Below are 20,208 nucleotides of genomic sequence, written 5' to 3'. Positions count from 1 at the left end.
TGGAACAACTTTTTGTCTCAACGCATACAGAAGCCCTTGGCCAATCTTGTCCAGGATCAGAAGCAAGACAAAAACAGAGCCCTTAGTTTGGGATGGGAGACCACCAGGAAATTTCAGAGCTGCCTAGGTAGTCCTCGACTTGCAATCACAAACAGGACCAGAATTTCAGGCGGTTGTTTAAGTGAGTTGCGCCCAATTTTTTAAGGTACCCAATGCCTTAAAGACTCCTTTGAAACAGGGGGAGGGGTGAATAAACGTATGATTTATGCTTCTGAAATATGGAAAGACAAGAGTCATGTAGAGCAAGAGGTAAATCTACTTCTAACTCTTCTAAAGACAATTGGAGTCTGCTTTCTTTCTGTTTTCCTCTCTTACACCTTTAGCTTTCTCTTTAATTTGTTCCTTTATTTCTTACTTTACATTACTTTGACATAGTTTAATCTTCCTTTTTCAAATGTTTAATAAAAGTGTGTATGTGTGAGAGCATTGCCTTCAACCTGGGAGTCCAGGATTCAAATCCTGGCTGATGCCCACCTTACTAGTTGGGGTCCCTGGGCAAAGCCCCCCCATAATACTTTATCTGCTTACCCCAAAATATGAGAGTATCTATATATCTATCCATCCATCCATCTATCTCTTTCTGTCTGTCTGTCTGTCTATCTATCTATCTATCCATCCATCCATCCATCCATCCATCCTCCATCATCCATCCATCCATCCATCCAACCATCCATCCATCCATCCATCCATCCATCATCCATCATCCATCCAACCATCATCCATCATCCATCCATCCATCCATCCATCCATCCATCCATCCATCCATCCATCCATCCATCTCTATCTATCTATCTATCTATCATCTATCTATCTATCTATCTATCTATCTATCTATCTATCTATCTATCTATCTATCTATCTATTATATATATAAATCAGGGTTATTAAAAACAGCTGCCACAACAGAGTCAGATTAGCATAAATTAAAAAGAACACACAGTACTTTTCCCATCATAAAAACTTACTGGAAACTCTTTGCAAATCATTTCTGAAAATTGGCTTGATGGGATACTTTTTTTAAAAAAAAACGAAAGCAATCCCTTTATTCTTTCTAATTAACTTAAGAGCCATAAGCCTAACGGTGGTGGTGTTTTGGGGGTTTTTGCAAGCCAATTCAGAAGCCCTGGTGTGTTCAAAGCAAGTTACGTAAGCACGCATAAAACCACAGCAGCTGGACTCTTACTCACCCGTCCCAGCCCAGCCTGGCATTGCTTGTGAGTGAACCAAATTTTAAGCATCTGGGGAGGGAAAGGATTAGCAACTCTTCCCATTTATCCAGGAAAGCCAAAAGGGACTTGCCAAATTTGGCTGCACAATTGTCTACCTCCCAGGAATTAGACCCACGTTTTCTAGGCATAGTTACTTCCCCAGTATGAGTAAATAGGAACGTCTGGGCATGTAGGTGTGATTGATAGTATTAGGAAAACAACACTTTTGAAAGACCTTTGAAAGTTTGGAAGGTAGGCAGGTTTGTCTTGAGATTATGCACATATAGACTTGAATATCTAATCAACCCCAAGTTGAATTCAGGATTTTGTACCCCCCCCCCTCTTTCAGATCTCTGGAGTTTGTTCTGGAGTCTGTGTTAAACTGCTTGTTGAATCAACTGCAAGTGGCTGGATTCACACAACTTCAAGCAGGGCTGGGCAAACCCAGAGAGCTGAGTTTGTGCAGCAGGCTAAGCTGAGAACCAACCAACCGCATGATGGCAGCGTGCAAACTCCATTGGAGGGTCCCCCCAACGCTCAGGGGGGTCTTGTGGGGAGGAAACCCCTGCTGGAGGAAGCCAGTCGACCCAAAACAAGCAACACTTTGCTTCTTCTGGGTCTCTTGCGAGTTGCCCCTCCTTTCTTACTCATCACCATGCCGATTTTAGAGGGTTGGTCCTCACGAAGGCTCGGGCTACCTGCTTCCCTGGGAATCCGACCTGAATCAGGCACCTTGGATCTGCGTGAAGACCCTTCCTCCAAATGCTCCTTGAACCGCCCCTTAAGAAAACCAAGAAGCGAGGAAACAGGGCAGTCAAGACATGCTCAGAGGCTCTCTTTCCCCCTGCTCTGCCTCCTCCCTAGCTCTTGGGAGGGGAAGCCAGGCTGCGAGTCCAGACGAGCCAGTTCCCGAAGCCCCCCACTCACCGCGCACGAGTCCTCCGGCGAGGATCAGCACCACGGTCAGCTCCCGGAGCCCCATTGCGCCGCTCGGCCAGTCGGACGGGATAAAGCGCAAAGTTGGCGAGGCGCAAGGCCGGCGGGGGAGCTCCGGGGGATCCCGCGCAACCGGGAAGCCCCGCGGGGTGGAGGCTCTTCCGCTTTTCCTTCTTCTTCTTCTTCTGCCGCCGACTCCTCGGAGCCTCCTGGAGCCAGACGCCGCCTGGCCCGCCTCTCAGCCCGGCTCCCTCCCTCCCTCCCTCGCCCGTCCGCCCACCTGCCCGCCGCCCGCTCGCTCGCCTCCGCCGCCGCCGCTGCTCGGCTGGGCTCCGCTCTGCCTTTCCCACGTGACGGGCTTCCCTCCTTCCCCGCGTCAGGAGCCGAGCGGCAGCTGCTGATGCTGATGCTGCCAACGACTGCAGCTCCCGGACCCAACCCGCTTTATGTATAGCGGCGGGACCCCCCTCTTCCTCCTCCTCCTCTCCTCCCCCCTCCTTCTCCTCTTCCTCCTCCCCTCCTCCTCTCCTGCTCCTCCTCTCCCTCTCTTCCTCCTCTCCTCCTCCTCTCCTGCTCCTCCTCTCCCTCTCTTCCTCCTCTCCTCCCTCCTGCTCAGCGGCGGGCCCAGCCTCGCTCCCTCCCGACCCGGAGAGCGCCAGCCGGGCGGCAGGAGACGGCGATTCCCCCCGCCCCGCCCCGCCTGCTCGCGGGAAAGCGCCTTGCACTGCGCTCTGTCGACGGGAGAGCAGGAAGCTCAAGGATCAGGCTCGCTTGAAAGCAAGGGTGGCAAGGAAAGTCGGCTCTTGGCGATCGGGAGGGGTGGGCTACACCCCTAAGCTTGCCCCCCCCCCCGTATTTGTTAAAACCAGGGTTGATGGGGGAAATCAAAACAGCCTGATTCCCCACTTTGATCCCAAAGGGTTGGTGTCACAAAATCCCTTCCTCCCCCCCCCCCCCACTACCACCACCCCCAAGGCATGGACTTGTTGTCCATCCTGGATCTACAAGACCGCTCATATGCTCAGAGGCACTCTTGGCACTTGGCACCAGGGTGTTTTCCCCTTGGAGATAGGGAAGGTGTGATGGGCCCCCACAAGCCAACCGTGTTTTGTAAGGGTTAATGTTACCCTTCAGCCAGATCAAATTCAGCCGATTGATTTGATCCAATCTGGGTCCTGGAACAGATTCCAAAAAGGCCTCTTTTTTTTTGCAGAAGCATGGTGAATCCAGGCCAATCTCTCTTCCTGGAATCCAGTTTCATGACAGATATTGATGGCTCCGTTCGTCACACCCAACTTGGTCCATGCCTAATGCCCAACTCCAGCTGCCATCGTTGTGTCCAATCTTTGCAGATCAGGAATCATTTAGGAGAATCGTTTAGACTTCCAGAATAGCTACCTCCTCTTCTCCCCTCCCATGAATTTGATCCTGGGCCTTTCAAAGCCATCCGAGCAGGAGGTCATCTCTCCATCTGGGGGGTAGTGAATTCTTCATAATGACCATGATGTAGAAGATGAATAATCATGGAAGAAGGAAGATGATCTTAGTTTTCCTGGTTTGGTTTCAACTGTCAACTGGATGTTCCCAGTTTGGTCCAGCGGTTAAGGCGCTGGACTAGGAGCATGGAAGACTGAGTTGTCATCCTATCTTGAGCACCAAATCAGCTGGGTGACTTTGGGCCAGCCACTCTCTCTCAGCCCTAGGAAGTGTGTATTGGAAAAAAAAACTCTTTTGGATCTTTGGACCCCCACTCTTTCTATTATTCTACTATGCATTTTCCATTGTGGGAAAATGGGAGGGGCGATTGTACAGAGTTAGATGATATGTAGCCATAACACAATTCTTCTTAGAAAGCCAAGGTCATCCTTTGTCTTTGCACCCCTGCACCTGACCGGAACTGGATGGGTGGAAGCTGCCAGCGTGGCAGTGGGAGATTGGATCATGTGATGGACTTGTGGGTGTGGGGGCAAGATCTTGAACTTTCAACTAGGTGGGAAAACCGGGAATCTTTCAGATTCGGGTTTCCCCAGATGTGCCAACATGGCTCTCTTCATAAATTGGAACTTTCAGCAATACTTTGGACTCTGATTGACTTTTGGATGCTATTTGGAACCCTGACAGGTATACGGTTTCCTGCCTGAGCAGAGGGTTGGACTAGAAGACCTCCAAAGGTCCCTTCCGACTCTGTTATTCTGTTATTTATTATTATTCTAGTCTCCAGGCATCAGGATGATGACTCACTAACACAATGACAACAAATGCAGGTGGAATTCTTTTTTGAAAAAATGGAGAGAAGCCTTCTCCTTCTCTCAAGACCATGAATGGTTAACAACAGCACTTCTTCCTGGGGTCTACAAAGGACTGGTAGCATTTTTAGGAGGGTCAGAAGAGGGCTTTCTCTTGCTCACACAAAGAACTTTCTGCCCTTCGCCATCAAAGGAGGGTCATCACCACCGTTCTGTGCTTTGAAAAAGAACATCTTCATCTAACGTTCTATTAAATAATCCAGAGAGATGGCTTCATTTATCCTTAAAATGTAGTCAGGCTTGGAGACCGTTGGGTGGGGGATGACTCCGGGCATCAGGAAGCGTGCCCGCCGACCGATTCCGAGACATAGATCTTGCTTAAAGCAACTGTCAAGGCCAGGTTTAGGAAGCGGGTGGAATCTTTTATTCATTCAAATTAGCATCTGTGGGATATTTTACAGTTCACTAAACTGCAACATACAGGAGAGCCACATTTCCAGCGAAACAATTAGGCTGTCATCTTTAAATCATAAATTCCAAGTCATTAGTGCCCCAAAACAAAGGAGAAAACTTGTGACTGTTGACTGAAGCTGTTCTTAAGGTGCTGGTTGGTTTAACTAGCGGAGAAAAGTCAAACGGAAGGGGGGGGGAATTGATGGGCTGCCCACCGCTGGGTTTTAGAAGCAATTTTTGGAATGGTCTTATTCTTCTCCTTTGGAGTTTCTCTGAAGTTTTTAAGAAGAGATCAGACAAACCATTTTGGTTGGACAATGTGTCAGTTTGTTTTGGAAACTTGAGAATCTAAACTTATATTGGAGTGAAAAGCTCTGGAACTTCAGTACTGGCTTTTCACCAGTTAGTGCCAATATTGTGCATCTAAATAAATTTGTACTTTGAGAAAATGGAATGCCTCAGTGTTCAATTTGTGATGGATGCATTACATGAAGAGAAACAGCCTCTTCTAAAACTGGAGGAAACCAGATTTCCAGAAAAAAATATCTGTCCGTTTCTTTCGCCCGGTCCTAGAGTGATTTAAATATTATTCTTAATTTTACCTACATTGCTATCACTGTTGCATTTCAGAGTCTATTTAATCCTTATGGAGCGCTCCCAGAATTAGGAAGGCAGATTGTTAACCACCGCCTAAAAAATAAAAAATGTATTAGTCAACCGAATCCTTCCAACTGAGAAGAAATCCCTGCTTCGGTGACAGCTGAAACTCTTGAAGGGCTCAAAGCTGTCACCGGATTATTTGAGAAGTGTATGGTCATTATTGTAGCCGTCAATCTGTGAGTGAGACAGGCGGTGCCTAATATAGATAAATAAATGAAATAAATAAAATCTGCAGAATTTTCAGGATTTGGGGATGTGTCCTCCTGGGTTTCGTTCCACCGCCCCTTTAGTAATATCTCAAGTTATGGTAGGGGGAATAGAACAGAGTTGGAAGGGACCTTGGAGGTCTTCTAGTCCAACCCCCTGCTTAGGCAGGAAACCTTACACCACTTCAGGCAAATGGCTATCCAACATTTTCTTTAAAACTTCCAGTATTGGAGCTTTCACAACTTCTGGTGGCAAGTTGTTCCACTGATTCATTGCTGTAACTGTCGGGAGGGGAGTCTCTTTTTTCTTTTCAAATCTGACTTTAGGTTTTGTGGAGTGGTGCGGTGTCCTAGAGTCACAATCGGGAGGTTGTGGGTTCAATCCTAGGTAGAGGCAGATATTTCTCTCTCAGGGCACAATGAGAATGTATCTGCTGAAGAAAACTCCTCATTGGCGACAGGAAAGGCATCTGGCCATTCAAACACTCTGCTAGCTCCACACGGTTGATCAGACTCCACTCTGCAAGGGATTATGGGGTCGTTAAAAGATGATGATTTTAGGATTTGTGCATTTTGCATGAATAGAAGAGAGAGAGAGAAGAAACAGTTGAAGAATGAATACTTTGGAGCGGCGGGAAGCAAATAGTATCGTGTTGAATAATGCAGGAAATTAACTCCGACAATTTTTCCACTGTCATCTCAACTCTGAATAATAGAAAGCCGCAATGTACCTTTTAAAGGGGTATAAATTTTATACATGGGGCCTCGGAGACATTTGTTTTCTAAAAAAAATGAAAGAGAAATCTGGGAGTCTATTATTAGATGACTCAAGATTTATTAATATTGTTCAACAATCCATCGCATCTTTTTTTTCCCTCTTCCGAAAACCTCCGCCTGTTTTCCAGCTGCATAATTTTTTTTTTAAAAAATATTGCTTATTCACCCATTTGCAAACAAACATACATAAAATGAAATTGAACAATTCACAACACATGAAGAAAAAAGGAGAAAAAAGCCTAACGTCACAAACGAAAACATTGAAATGTTGGTGGGGAAAGTCTAAACTTGCAAATATCTTTCAAGTTCAACTGATAAGATAAGTCTGAAAGAAGAAGCTAAGCTTTCAATATTCACCAACCTGTCCAATATTGGGGGTTTTCCCCCAGCAATACTGTGGCATTTTCTGATTGACAAAATAGTTTTTTTCTCAAAAATTACTAAATCATGTATTTAGGAAATCCAATCCTTTCTTTCTGGAATTACAATGTTATTTGATGTGCATCATAACAAACAAAGCTTCACACTCCCCATTGTAGCTGCCATCTTGACTTTTTTGACTCCCGCAGACACTTCGGCTTCATATTAAGCCTTCAGACAGGTATTAGTTTTTAGCTAAGCAAAGGTGTGTGTGAATCCAGCCAATGATGATTTCTAAATCACCACTGATGTTGTGACTTTGCAAGATAGGTGATCCTAGTCCATGGTGGTTTAGACAAACATACATGGCTGAAGCTAAAACATGGATGACTTTAACTGCCTATGGACTCGTTTTACTGATTATGAATGTGTCACTTTCTTCTTCTTCTTCTTCTTCTTCTTCTTCTTCTTCTTCTTCTTCTTCTTCTTCTTCTTCTCCTCCTCCTCCTCCTCCTCCTCCTCCTCCTCCTCCTCCTCCTTCATCTTCTTTTTCTGTCATATCCATCATCAGATGTTGGCGATGCTATTTTTATCAACAGCCGCACGAAAAAGTGCTGTTGAGTTGTGTCCAAACCAATCCCTTAGATTTTGAAGCTGTGTCACCTACACAACTGTCCAACTGTAGCAGATCTCTAGATAGTTGTAGGCTTGAGAAACCCTTCGCTTAGCCAACATTGGGGGCTACAAGGTTTGGGTTACAATATTGTAACCCGAACCTTGTAGGCCACCAACCTCTTCATTTCTTTGCCTTTTGCTGGGACTCTGGCATGGTCGATTGCTTTGCTTCTGGTCCTTGCAATTTGCCAATTACCATTTCTGATCCAGCTTATGCGGCAAACACCTTCAGTTCCCACTCTATCAACAGTATTCAACCTAAGTCAACCGTGATTGAGTAAATAACAGATTACAATATTGTGTGAAGTTAATCCCTGTTCATCGGGCTTCCTACCTTACTTGGGGGGGGGGGATGCTGGAGACCCAGCCTGCAGTTCTTGCTTGCAGAGCCCCCTGGTCAAGCACGCCAAACCCAGTTCCCCCCACCCCGCCCCGCACTGTTTTAGTAGCTTGGCAACTGGTTTCATTATCCAGGTGCCTGGCTCTCTGCCCAGCTTTTTCCAGACCCCAAACGAGCTCATCTTTATGCGGTTTCAATTAGGCTGTGTTAATTAACCCGAGTCCTTGCCTGCAATGGAGAGAGAGGCCAATCCTGGCAGCCTTTATCTTCTCTGCTAATGGCCTTACCGGCTTGAACCTTCTAAATAGAAAGGAGAGAAAATGACCAAGCAGAGCAGCCCGACAGGCCAAGACACAACCTTAATGTGGCAGCCGCTGCCAAAGTCCCTTTTCGTCATCCAGGGTTGCAAATCCAGCACTAGAACCGGCACTCCCCCCCCACTCGCGCGCGCACACACACTCTGATCTGAAATACAAGATGCCATCAAGCGTACGCACACACAGAGAGAGAGAGAGCCAGGCGTGCGCACACCTGCACAAACATCTGCCAGGAGATGCATTAAATGTAAGTAGGGGGATGCTAAGAGGATCTGACAGATGAGCCAACTCTGTTCGCAAGGCGACCGCGAGCGGCGACAGAGTGTCGGGGAGGTAAATCAAGGTGGCACATGGTTCCTTTGCAAGGTGGCGAAGAGAAGGCAAGGCTCGTGGGCCCTGGCCTGGAGATCTTGAAAGGGTGTGTGTATGTGCGTGCATGTGTGTGTGTGTGTGTGTGTGTGTGTGTGTGTGTGTGTGTGTGTAAGAGATGAAAAGGCCCAGCAGGGGGGAAGAGTTGCAGGCAATCCGGGGTAGGCTGGAACAAGATCTGACCCCAGAGGAAAACACTTTCATATGTTTGATGCTAGCTCCAATCTGCCTTTTGAACGATCGTCTCTTCTTTTTTTAGAGAGAGAATAAATAGGCTGTTCACAGCATTGGCAGCCCAGAAAACAAACCAACAGCTCATCAAAGAAATCAACTCAACTGAAGCACAAATGGCCAGAGTCAAATTATGCAACTTGGGACACGTTGTGTGAAAGCTCTGACTTTCTGGAGACGGTTCTGATGTTGGGAAAAGGGGAAGGAAAGAAGAGAAGGAGGAGGAGGAGGCGAAGGAGGAGAAGGAGAAGAAGACCAACAGCAAGTAGGATGGACTGAGTCACAGTGGTGATCACAAAGGATCAAAAGGACCACGTTAGGAGCAGATCCTCCTGGAGAAGGTCTATCCATGTGCTCACAACTATGATTTGAAAGCACCCCATCAATCAACACAACATTGGAAAAGAGAAGCCTTAACAACACAATTAGAAAATGAAAATTGGAACACAGAACATAGAATGATAGGATTGGAAGGGATCTCGGAGGTCTTCTAATCCTTGGCTGAGAAGGAGACCCTAGACCATTTCAGACAAATGATTTGTCCAATCTCTTCTTAAAACCCTCCAGTAATGGAGCCCCCACAACTTCTGGAGGCAAGCTGTTCCACTGGTTAATTTTTCACACTGTTAGGAAACTTCCAGAAAGGAAGCATAATCATGGATTTCTTGCATTGCTCGAGATGAACTAGCTGGCTGCTCTTTCTCGTCTCCTTTGGGGTTCTACGGGAGAACGATCCTCAAGGAATATCCTTCAAATGAACATGGATAAGATTCCAGCAAAGCATCCAGAAAGGATTCCTTAATTAAGTGCCGCATCTATTAAATATACAGTCAAAACCCTGAAGAAAAAGGAAGCCGCCATTGGGACATTGAGTGTAAAAATCATACAGAAGAAAGGATGAAACATCAATTCTTACTCTGTCTCTCCTCTCTCGTCTGCAGCCGGTTCCAGCTAGCTTTGGGAAATCTCCATTTAAAAAAAAATTTTAAAGTCCTCTCTGCTTAGTTACATATCTTTTGCATATATGCAGATCCTTTCTGGGGCCTCTGCAAGCGAACAAGGATTGTGATGTCCAGAAATTTACAGCACCCTTCAAATCCAGTTCTGCTACCTCTTAATTCCTTGTGCAAAGCTTAAAATAAATTAAACGAAAGGCCAATCCTACTTAAAATTCAGGCTTCCTCCGGGGCTGCCAATTTCCCAGTGAATCCAATAGTCATTTAAACTCTAAGATAGCAAATATTAAAAGGGAATTAACCTCCTTCGCCGAACACTTTTAGGGGAAAAAAATCATTGCTAACTCCTAACTTAACAGTGTTTTAAGCTGCTCTGTATTTGCTCTTCCTTAAGTCCTAAAATCATAGGCTAAAGATGTTTAACTCCAAATTCAAATATTGTTTGTTTGGAGCAGTGGTGAAATTCATTTCTTTTACTACCGGTTCTGTGGGTGTGGCTTGGTGGGCATGGCAGGGGAAGGATACTGCAAAATCACCATTCCCTCCCCACTCTGGGGCCAGCCAGAGGTGGCATTTGCCGTTTCTCCGAACTACTCAAAATTTCTGCTACCGGTTCTCCAGAACCTGTCAGAACCTGCTGGATTTCACCCTGGTTTGGAGAAACTGGCTATTAGCTGGTCACTTCCTCTGCTGCCAAAGAAGCAGTAACGGCTGAATAAGGAGAAATTTGAAGCAAAGCCCTCCATGTTTCAGAAAGCAGAACCGTGTTTGATGTGTCCTCTCTTTTTCCTTAACCAGCAAGTTATTTTTTTTATGGCCGATGCCTGAAAAATTGCTTTCCTGCTAAAATTCTGTACGGCTGTTCTTTAAAGGACCGAAGTTTCCAGCTATCAAATTCTGAGTTCACGAACGCTTGGGCCTTTTCACGCAACGTTGATCCAGTTGGATCATTGAAAAAGGTGCTATCCAGCTTTACTGGCGGTTCGGTTGTCCGCGCGCTTCTCTGCGGGAATGCGCAGTTCAATTAAAATTGTTCTGCGCATGCACACAACTCAAAAACAAGATGGTGGCGGTGGCAACTGGGGAACCGGTTTGGGGGCGTGGCAGGCCTGGGTCACTACCGGTTAAACATGACCTCAAACAAAACTCTTGACATGCACAATAGATCTTCCTCACCATTCAAAAAGAGAACTTGATCTGGGTAATAAATCTCCTTTTTCTTCTTATTTAAGAACGACACGTTTTGGAGATCAGCTGGAGAAAAGCTACTTTTCTCTAGCTTTTCTCCGCTACCCAACCTTCAATACAATACAATACAATAGCAGAGTTGGAAGGGACCTCGGAGGTCTTCTAGTCAAACCCCCTGCCTAGGCAGGAAACCCTGTACCATTCCAGACAGTAAATTATATCGACGGCATTCCTCTGATCCACTAATGTTGTCACTTTGTCGAAGAATGCAATAAGATTAGCCTGGCATGATCTGTTTTTGACAAACCCATGTTGGCCTTTGGCTATTACTTCCTGTTTTCAAAACTGACTCCATAAATAGCTACTGCCGACGAAGACCAACAGTGGCGATTTCAGATCTTAGTGTCTTCTGGCCAAAAGAGACTTCTCTCATAAGAGACAAGGCTGCCATCTAATGGACCATCAATGGAAAGAAACACCCAGCCAGCTTGCAAAGAATGTTTTAAGCAGGTGCTACATATGGACATCTCATGTTTGGTTTGACTGCTTCAAAGAAGAATGAGCGCGGAGATCTTAAAGAGTTTGAGTTCTCTTTGTCGGACATCGCAACACGTTTTAACATATGCACGACATACTTGGGAAGCTTCCTTAACAGGATCCTTTCTTATAACTATGTTCCTGAAAGGCAATTTTATACAAGATTTAAAAACAACAGAAGCGAAAAAGAGAGAAAAAGAAAGGAAAGAATAACAGAGGAAAGACAAAAGAAGATATCTAAAGAAGCAACTTCCAATCTTTTTTTCCAGTGGTTATAGACATAAGAATTACTATATTACTATTACCTTACAATATAATACAATACAATACAATACAATACAATACAATACAATACAATACAATACAATACAATAGCAGAGTTGGAAGGGACCTTGGAGGTCTTCTAGTCCAACCCCCTGCCTAGGCAGGAAACCCTATACCATTTCAGACAAATGGCTATCCAACATCTTCTTAAAGACTTCCAGTGTTGGGGCATTCACAACTTCTGGAGGCAAATGATATATCCTGGTTGCCTTATTCCCCTAAAAAAGCTCTTTTGAAGCAATGGCTCCTGAAACCACTCGTTTGCTTTTATCAATTGGCAGCAAAAAGTCCATAAAGGGTTTCCAATCATGAGGCATGAAGACCACTGGCAGCTAATGCCCCAAGTAGCAAGTGTCCCAAAGATGCTTTTCCCAAAAGGTACCTGGACTTTCTCCTTTTTATTTTTTATTTTTTGTCTTGAAAACCTTTTGCTTCTCATCCAAGAAGTTTCTTCGGTTCACCTCTTGGATGAGAAGCAAAATGTTTTTCAAGAAATAAAAAAAAACCCAAAAAGTCCATTTGCCTTTTGGAAAAAGCACCTTTGGGGCAAAACATGCCGTGGATAATGGAGAATCTCCATAGACAAGCAGCAGGTGGGATTTTTAGCAATGTCGGGGGTGCAGAACTCAAAATAAAACAAAACATGGCAGCTCACAGGGAAATTGAAGGGAGGAGAAAAGGGCTGGGCAGATGTTCTGGAACCAGCTAATTCAAAAGTTTTCTGGCGAAAGTTCTTTGAAGATGTTCTCCACCCACTCAACTCCAGAAGGTTGGCCTAAAATCTGCCGTCCTCCAAACAATTCAACTTACCTTCGCTTCCTGTTTTGGAGAATTGTCTGCTCAGTAAAAGAAAGTTTCAGAAAGCAAAACCAGGCACTTCATACGCTGGAATCAGAAGCCAAAGAGGGACCATTTCTGTCCTTAGAAACTTTAGAATAAAGAACTTCCACATTTCCTCCATGTTGCACGACAGGAGCTGGCTTGCTCTGTGATGAGAAGCACCGTGCTGGTGGGGCTTCCCCAGGGCTGGTGGCCAGAGAATAAACCGTTTCTTGTCCACTTCGGGCATTGGGGCTAGAAACAGCATATGGGGAACCTGGAAGCCAAGAAAAGGACAAATATGGTTCATTTTTTATTTTTAAAGTAAATTTGAAGCTGCAACCTGATTAGGTGCATGGAAGACCCAGCTGGTCAACGTGCACAACAGGTTACGATTGTTTCGTTTTGAATTCGTTATTAAAAGAAAACTTTTGACGGGCTTTGTCTGTGTGGCGTTAGCTGATGCTTCAGTGCATTGTCAAAAGAATAAAAATGCTTTGCAAGAATGCCTTGAACTCACTGCTGATCATATCTGTTAAGTGGGCCTGTGAGATATCTTGGTATTTACATCCCAAATATTAAAGGTAAAAGGTTCCCCTCGCACATATGTGCTAGTCGTTCCCGACTCTAGGGGGCGATGCTCATCTCCATTTCAAAGCCGAAGAGCCAGCGCTGTCCGAAGACGACTCCGTGGTCATGTGGCCGGCATGACTCAATGCCGAAGGCGCACGGAACGCTGCTCCCTTCCCACCAAAGGTGGTTCCTATTTTTCTACCTGCGTTTTTTACGTGCTTTCGAACTGCTAGGTTGGCAGAAGCTGGAACAAGTCACGGGAGCTCACTCCATTACACGTCACCAGGGATTCGAACTGTCGACCTTTCTGATTGACAAGCTCAGCGTCTTAGCCACTTTGCTACCGCGTCCCTTTCCCAAATAGTAGGGATACGATATTCATTTCAAAATTAAATGTAATGGAAAGAAGAGTTGACTTACAATCTTCTGTAGCCACTGTAGTCTGGTCCCTAAAGGAAAGAGATTATTCTTAAATCGTTTCAGGGTAAAGGGAAAAAATACAATTTCTATTCAATGGTACGATAGGCAAATATACCTTTGCTGATTTTCCAGAGGCTTTCCTGGAACAAAATATAAAAAAGATACATTTTGTACGTTTCAAAGGCTTTTTTCCCTTCCCAAAATTGCAAGGTATCCTTTGGTCAAATCATTCCTGGTTACCTTTTCTTTTTTTCTTGCAGCACAAGAGCAAAAGGATCCCTCCCATCAGAAGCAGGGCTCCCACCATGGCTGCTAGGGCGATCTTCAGATAGAAGTTGGGTGGCGATGCTTGAAAAAAGAGAAGCGAAAAATTCATTCTAAAGTTGTCAGAAAGGGGAAATAGTCACTGCAGGGCACGTTTTAGGAAGCAAACAGGGGGAGGTATCAGAAGCAGAACGCCGTAGAAGAAAACATTTCTAACTCGGGGGTTGAACTGGCGGAGTCCGTGGTGCTCTCTGAGTGTGGGGGTTTTCTTGCAGACATTTCACGACCCAACTAGGTAACATGATCAGTGCCAGAAAGAATGGATCTTGTGAAGAGAACAATGGAACTCAGAGCTATTTTGGGGGGGGGGAGGAGAACGAGGAGAATGAGGAGGAGGAGGAAGAGGAGGACTCTAGTGTCTTGGTGCTCTCTGAGCTTTGATGTTTAGCTTAGATGTTTTCTTGTACTTAGATGTTTTCTTTACCCAACTAGGGAACATCATCAGATCTAGAGGGAGTGGAGTTTGCAGAGAGGAGGAGGAGGAGGAGGAGGAGGAGGAGGAGGAGGAATACAACGACAATGATGAGGACAACTGTGGGGTCTTTAGTGCTCTCTGAGCTTGCATGTTTTCTTGCAGACCTTCCATGACCCAACTAAGGAACATCACCAGTGTTTAAATGGAGTGCACTTTACTCTCACCAAAGCAAAACCAAAACACCTCCTTGCCCACAACCAACACCCAAAGATTAACATCAAGGTTAAGAGTAGACCAAGAAGCCAACGGCACCCCAGTGAAGGAACTACCAACTAGCTAACAGTAAAGAAAAGCCTAAACAAGGAATCACCAAGAACACGAATACTGACAAGACAAGCCACTGCATATAAATAAAGAGCAAACCTCTCTCTTTTCTAGCACTGATGCTGTAACCCAGTTGGGTCACAAAACATCTGCAAGAAAACAGCCAATCTCAGAGGGCAACAAGGACCCCACAGTCGTCCTCCCTGCACACCCTTCTCCCTTCTAGCACTGATGTTGTTCCCTAGTTGGGTCATGAAACATCTACAAGAAAACAAGCAAGCTCAGAGAGCACTAAAGATCCCAGAGTCCTTCCTCCTCCTCTCCCTTCTAGTACTGATGATGTTACCCAGTTGGGTCATGAAATGTCTGCAAGAAAACAGCCAAGCTCAGAGAGCACCAAAGAGTCAGAATTTGTGGGACACATTTTAAGGCTCGGTTCTGACCCTTTGAAACTCACCTTTCGTCACATTCACAGATACCCTGTGTTCTATTGTCCACGTGTATCCATTATTATAAGCGGCCACCACACAAAAGTAGCTTCCATTGTCTGCCATGGTGCTGTTGGTGATCGTAACTACATGCGTCTGGTTTCGATGTTTATCTCCTGAACTTGTGGAGCTATTGATCCGTCGGTCTCTGAATGCGTCATCAATGCAGCAGCTGACATCGTAGGAGATGTTAAAGGGGGTGTGGCAGCCTTCATTTGAAGCTGAAAAGAGGCACTTGGTCAGATTGATTTCTTTAAACCAATACACAGCAAAGATGGTTGTGTTCTTTCCCAGTTCAAATGCACAGGAAAGAGTCAAGTTTTGGTTTTCCCCAATGAAGACCTTTTCCTCGGCTTTCGTATGAATGTTTTCAGAACTCTGCTCTGCGGAGGAAAATGGGCAGAAAGGGTTGAGATTAGAGGCATATTTTTGTCAAGTTATGGACCCACAACATTCTTGTCCTATTGCTGTGGCGCTTTGCTTTGGATGCATTTCCTTCCATCCCAGGGGCCAATATTTTTTTGAGAGAGGGAGTTGAAAACCCATTGCTGTTTTGCAGGTTGGTGTGGTGCCTTGTCTTAGACCAGGGGTCTATGCAACCTTGGCACTTTTTACAACAAGTGGACTTCAACTCCCAGAATGCTGGCTGAGGAATTCTGGGAATTGAAGTTCACATGTCATAAAGTCTCCAAGGTTGGAGACCCCATCTTATAGGATATCCTTCTTCCTTTATGGATGGCCTCTGTGTGTAAGTCTGATTTAACTTGTAAATTCTCTAGCTGTGGGGTCCTTCCTCCTCCTCCTCCTTGGTGATTCTCCTGCAAATATTTCCTGCAAACATTTCATTACCCAACTAAGGAAGATCATCAGTACTGATGATCTCCATCAAGCCACCTGTATATAAATAGAGAGCAAATGCCACTTCCTTCTGGCACTGATGATGTTACCTAGCTGGGTAATAAAACTCAAAACCACCAAGCTCAGAGAGCACCAAAAACTCTACAGTTCAACCTTGAGCTACAAATATTCTCTTCTGTTAAAATTCTCTAGTTGGTTCCCAAAATGCACCCAACAAAATCTGAATTTCTAAACCAGACCTTTTTCAGGTCTACAGAATCAAATAAAACAATATTTTTTTAAAAAAAAGTAATTTCTATTACAGCGAACATCAACAGATATGGCTTGCCTCAACTGTAGCTCTTCAGTCATTCCTAAGAATTGCAAAGACCGACACCTTTGAGAATGGCTGATCTAAACCATCAAAATGACTTTGACTTTGACTCGTGCCAAATAGAGGAGAAAACCAAAACCTTCTCACCTGCTGGGCTCTTTATTATTGCTACAAAAAAGAAATTGAAATTCATGCAGTCATCTTTTGAAGAAAATAAAGGGTTTTTATTTTTCAAGTTCTGATGCTCCATCGGGGTTTTGCATGCAAAAATTCCACCACTGGTGAAATTGCTCAGGGAAACGTTGTTGGGGCACTTTTCATGGTTAGATTTTTTAGAGCGGAAAATCTCATTTGAATTGCAGTATCCTGGTTCAAATTTTAGCAGAGAGCTTCCATCCTCCCCAATCCACCAAGCAGCATTGTCTCCCCTAAAGGATTCATTGCAGATTTGAGCCACATGTTCAGTTCCATACTGGTGAAAGAAAGTGGCACCTAGGGTAAGAAAAACAGAGACAGGTGGAGAGATTAACCCTGAACTCCCGCCAGTCTCCAGCATATTCCTCACTCAGAATAGAGCTGGAAGGGACCTTGGAGGTCTTCTAGTCCAACCCCCTGCTCTAGCAGGAGAACCTATACCATTCCAGACAAATGGCTGTCCAATCTCTTCTTAAACACGCCCCCCCCCCCCAGTGATGGACTATTTGCAACTTCTAGGGGCAAGCCGTTCCACTGGTTAATTGTCCTTACTGTCAGGAAATTTCTCCTCTGTTCTAAGTTGTTTTTCTCCATGATTAGTTTCCACCCATTGCTTCTTGTCCTGCCCTCGGGTGCTTTGGAGAATAGTTTGACTCCCTCTTCTTTGGGGCAGCCCCTGAGATATTGGAAGACTGCTATCATGTCTCCCCTAGTCCTTCTTTTCATTCAACTAGACATACCCAGTTCCTGCAACCGTTCTTCAAATGTTTTAGTCTCCAGACCTTTAATCATCCTAGTTGCTCTTCTCTGCACTTTTTCCAAAGTCTCAACATCTTTTTTGTAATGTGGTGACCAAAACTGGATGCAGAATATTCCAGGTGTGGCCTTACTAAGGATTTACAAAGCAGTTCAAAGATCAGCTGTGAGTTCAGGAAAAAAACAAAGCTGTGCCCCATTCCTGAATAAGGAATTACTACTACCCCATTGGGAAGTAAAGATAATAAATGTAATCCTAGACTTACAACAGTTCATTTATTGGCCTTTCAAATTTACAACAGCATTGGGAAAACAATGATTTGTTACCTTTTTTCACACTTAATGACATTGCAGCATCCCCGTAGTCACAGGGATCTAAATTTAGCAACTGACTCATATTTATGACGGTTGTAGTGTCCCGGGGACACGTGAGTCCTCTTTTGCGACCTTCTGACAAGCAAAGTCAATGGGGAAGGCAGATTCACTCAACAACTGTGCTAGAAATATAACAACTACAGGGCTTCACTTAATAGTGGTGGCAAGAAAAGTTGTAAAATGAGGTGAAATTCACCGAACAACTGCCTCGCTTAGCAACAGAAATGTTGGACTCCGCTGTGGTTGTCGGTCTGTCAAATCAAGAACACATCCAAAAATTTACCCCCCAAGTCAAGCAAAGATCAAACTCCAAATACAAAGGCATCAAGAGAGAGGAGAGTCTTTAGCTCGGCTCCAACTGCTTCCTGTAGATCCCACATCCTGAATGCCCCCCGGTGACAAATTCACCGCAGGACGAAGAGGGGCCACCCAAGGAACCAAAGCAGGAGGGAGGAGAGCCATACCTGCAGCTTCTCTCAGCAACAGGAGAGCCAGGAGGCAGGGCGAGACCCTCAACATCTCTTCGTTTCTCCTCTTTCTTCAGATCTCGAAAGCTGCTTGAGTAAAGGAGGAAGTTGGCCAAGTTCGCTGAAGGCCAGGGGGCCAAAAATAGGAGCAAAAGGAAATGCACGAGAGCTCATGAAACTGACATTTTTGTTCCTGTTGCACTTGCACCACTGCAGATGGGCTGGCATCATTTGCCACGCCCAGGCCCTTTAGAAGAATGGAAGACAGCGCCAGGGCTGGCTAGGAGGTGGAGAAGGAGGACAGTGGGGTCCTTGGTGCCCTCTGAGCCTGGTTGTTTTCTTGCAGACCTTTCATTACCAAACTAGGGAACATCATCAGAGCTAGAAGGAAGTGGAGTTTGTTTGAACAGAGAGGAGGAGGAGGAGGCCAAATGCAGCTTATGACGATTCAAATGCCAACGATATTACCTGGATCAGCCACTAGAGAGCACAGAGAAATTTCCGCCCTTAACCTGGCAAAAGAATTAATGAGAATTGCAATCAGGCTGCCAATTAGATCAGGGAAATACCAAATATTGTGTGCAGAAAAACCAGCCTGCCTACAAACCCTGATTCGGAGGGTTTTAAAGATTGATATAACTGTTGTAACCAGAGGATTTTCTCCGGGGATTGATGGACAAGAGTTACAGAATTTTCTTTTTGTATGTAACTGGGGTGAGACAAATATTGTACATTATTTTAATGTACCAAGGTGGGAAGCCCAGGGGAAGAACAGTTGGCAAAGAGAAGGCAACTTGCTGGGATGGCTAAATCGATTTCCTTGATCAACAATAAGACAACATCTACTTTTTATTGGGACTAGAAACCTCTATGGGGACTTTATTTTTTTGACAATATTGAAATTATGATTTAGGGTTTTTTAAATCAAAACTTTATTAAATTTAATATATATATATATATATAAAATACCAAAAGCAAATTAAAAGGGTAACAAACAAATTAGGGAATGCCAGTGACCACAGCAATCAAACAGCTACAAAGAAAAGGGAAGTTTGGCTTTTCTTTGAGGGTTAGGGAAAAAAAATAATGGCTTAAAAAAAGGTGAGTTGTGTTGTAATCATTGAGTAAGAGATAAATATTATGGTTGTGCTTATAACTGTCATCAAGGAGATGGGAAGCCACTTCCTGGTGTGTGTCTGTGTGAGTTCTTATCGGTTTCTTCTACTTTTTCCCCTTTGTTGCATTTTTAACTTTCTCTCTGATGGCTTTCTTTTCCTTACTTAAATTTGCTTGTATCATATACTTTTCTTTATTTAAAAAATCTATTTAAGCCAAATTATATCCTGCCAGAGACGGCAGAAAATCAGCCTGCCCATTTCCCACCTCAGGAAATTGGTTGGGTGTCAGTTTTGATGGTTTATCAGCTCCTGGTGGCTGATAACAAGAAAAATTATGGCTTAGTGTGTTCTTGAGTTTAACCCATTATTTCTCAAGCTTGGCAACTTTAATGTCAGAATAACATAGTTGGGAGGGATCTTGTAGGTCATCTAGTCCAACCCCCTGCCCAAGCAGACCCTACACTATTTCTGACAAATGGCAGTCCAATCTCTTCTTGAAAGCTTTGGGTGATGAAGCTCCAACAACTTCCATTGGTTCCATTATTCTCACTGTCAGAAAATTTCTCCCTATTTCCAGGTTGAATCTCTCCTTGGTCAGTTTCCATCCATTATTCCTTGTCTGGCCTTTGGGTGCTTTGGAAAATAGCTTGACCTCCTCCTCTCTGTGGCAGCCCCTCAAATATTGGAAGATGCTCTCCTGTCTCCCCTGGTCCTTCTCTTAACTAGACTAGCCATGCCCAGTTCCTGCAACCGTCCGTCGTATGTTTTAGCCTCCAGTCCCCTCATTGTCTTGGTTGCTCTTCTCTGCATTATTTCCAGACTCTCAACATTTTTTTTATAGTGTGGTGAGCAAAACTGGATGCAGTACTCTAGGTGTGGTCTTACCAAGGCTTTAGAGACATGGCATTTACTTTAAGAGA

At 44.6% G+C, this 20,208-nt stretch overlaps 2 protein-coding genes across 6 annotated transcripts in view; both read right to left on the bottom strand.

Moving 5' to 3' along the window:
• CHRFAM7A (CHRNA7 (exons 5-10) and FAM7A (exons A-E) fusion) overlaps window positions 1-2,369 on the bottom strand; it is a 36,819-nt gene extending 34,450 nt beyond the window's left edge. Inside the window, exon 1 of one of the 2 annotated variants that reach the window (XM_081964441.1) lies at window positions 2,196-2,369. In XM_081964441.1, the coding sequence (XP_081820567.1) occupies window positions 2,196-2,250 (55 nt within the window). In that variant the 5' untranslated portion in view covers window positions 2,251-2,369. The remainder of the gene's footprint in view (window positions 1-2,195) is intronic. The other variant, XM_081964442.1, reaches the window with a different exon arrangement.
• A 9,560-nt stretch (window positions 2,370-11,929) lies between these two features.
• On the bottom strand, window positions 11,930-18,327 carry LOC309398417 (uncharacterized protein). Of its 4 annotated transcripts, XM_081965301.1 has the most exons (7): window positions 18,168-18,327; window positions 16,525-16,869; window positions 15,176-15,589; window positions 13,896-14,003; window positions 13,771-13,795; window positions 13,656-13,684; window positions 11,930-12,939 (listed from the first exon to the last, which is right to left on the bottom strand). In XM_081965301.1, exons 1-7 carry the CDS (start codon window positions 18,220-18,222, stop codon window positions 12,722-12,724), a joined length of 1,194 nt encoding a protein of 397 aa, XP_081821427.1. In that variant the 5' UTR covers window positions 18,223-18,327; the 3' UTR covers window positions 11,930-12,721. The 4 variants fall into 4 exon arrangements, with proteins under 4 accessions (XP_081821427.1, XP_081821428.1, XP_081821430.1 ...); XM_081965302.1 differs by lacking the exon at window positions 13,896-14,003; XM_081965304.1 differs by lacking the exon at window positions 16,525-16,869.
• Window positions 18,328-20,208: the final 1,881 nt, after the last annotated feature.

This window comes from Natrix helvetica (assembly GCF_964273705.1).
Source record: "Natrix helvetica genome assembly, chromosome: 12".
Lineage (NCBI taxonomy): Eukaryota > Metazoa > Chordata > Lepidosauria > Squamata > Natricidae > Natrix > Natrix helvetica.
The sequence above is the reverse complement of the archived record's forward strand: the minus strand, read 5'-3'. Positions and strand labels throughout refer to the sequence as shown.

Bases quoted from the DNA above. Each gene is read 5' to 3' on its own strand.
- LOC309398417 (XM_081965301.1), bottom strand. From the start codon at position 18,222: ATGTTGAGGGTCTCGCCCTGCCTCCTGGCTCTCCTGTTGCTGAGAGAA. The intron at 14,004-15,175 runs GTGAGTTTCAAA...TCTTTTTTCAAG, and splicing joins ATCTGTGAATGTGACGAAAG to CATCGCCACCCAACTTCTAT. The intron at 12,940-13,655 runs GTAAGTCAACTC...CTTGGCTTCCAG, and splicing joins TACAGTGGCTACAGAAGATT to GTTCCCCATATGCTGTTTCT.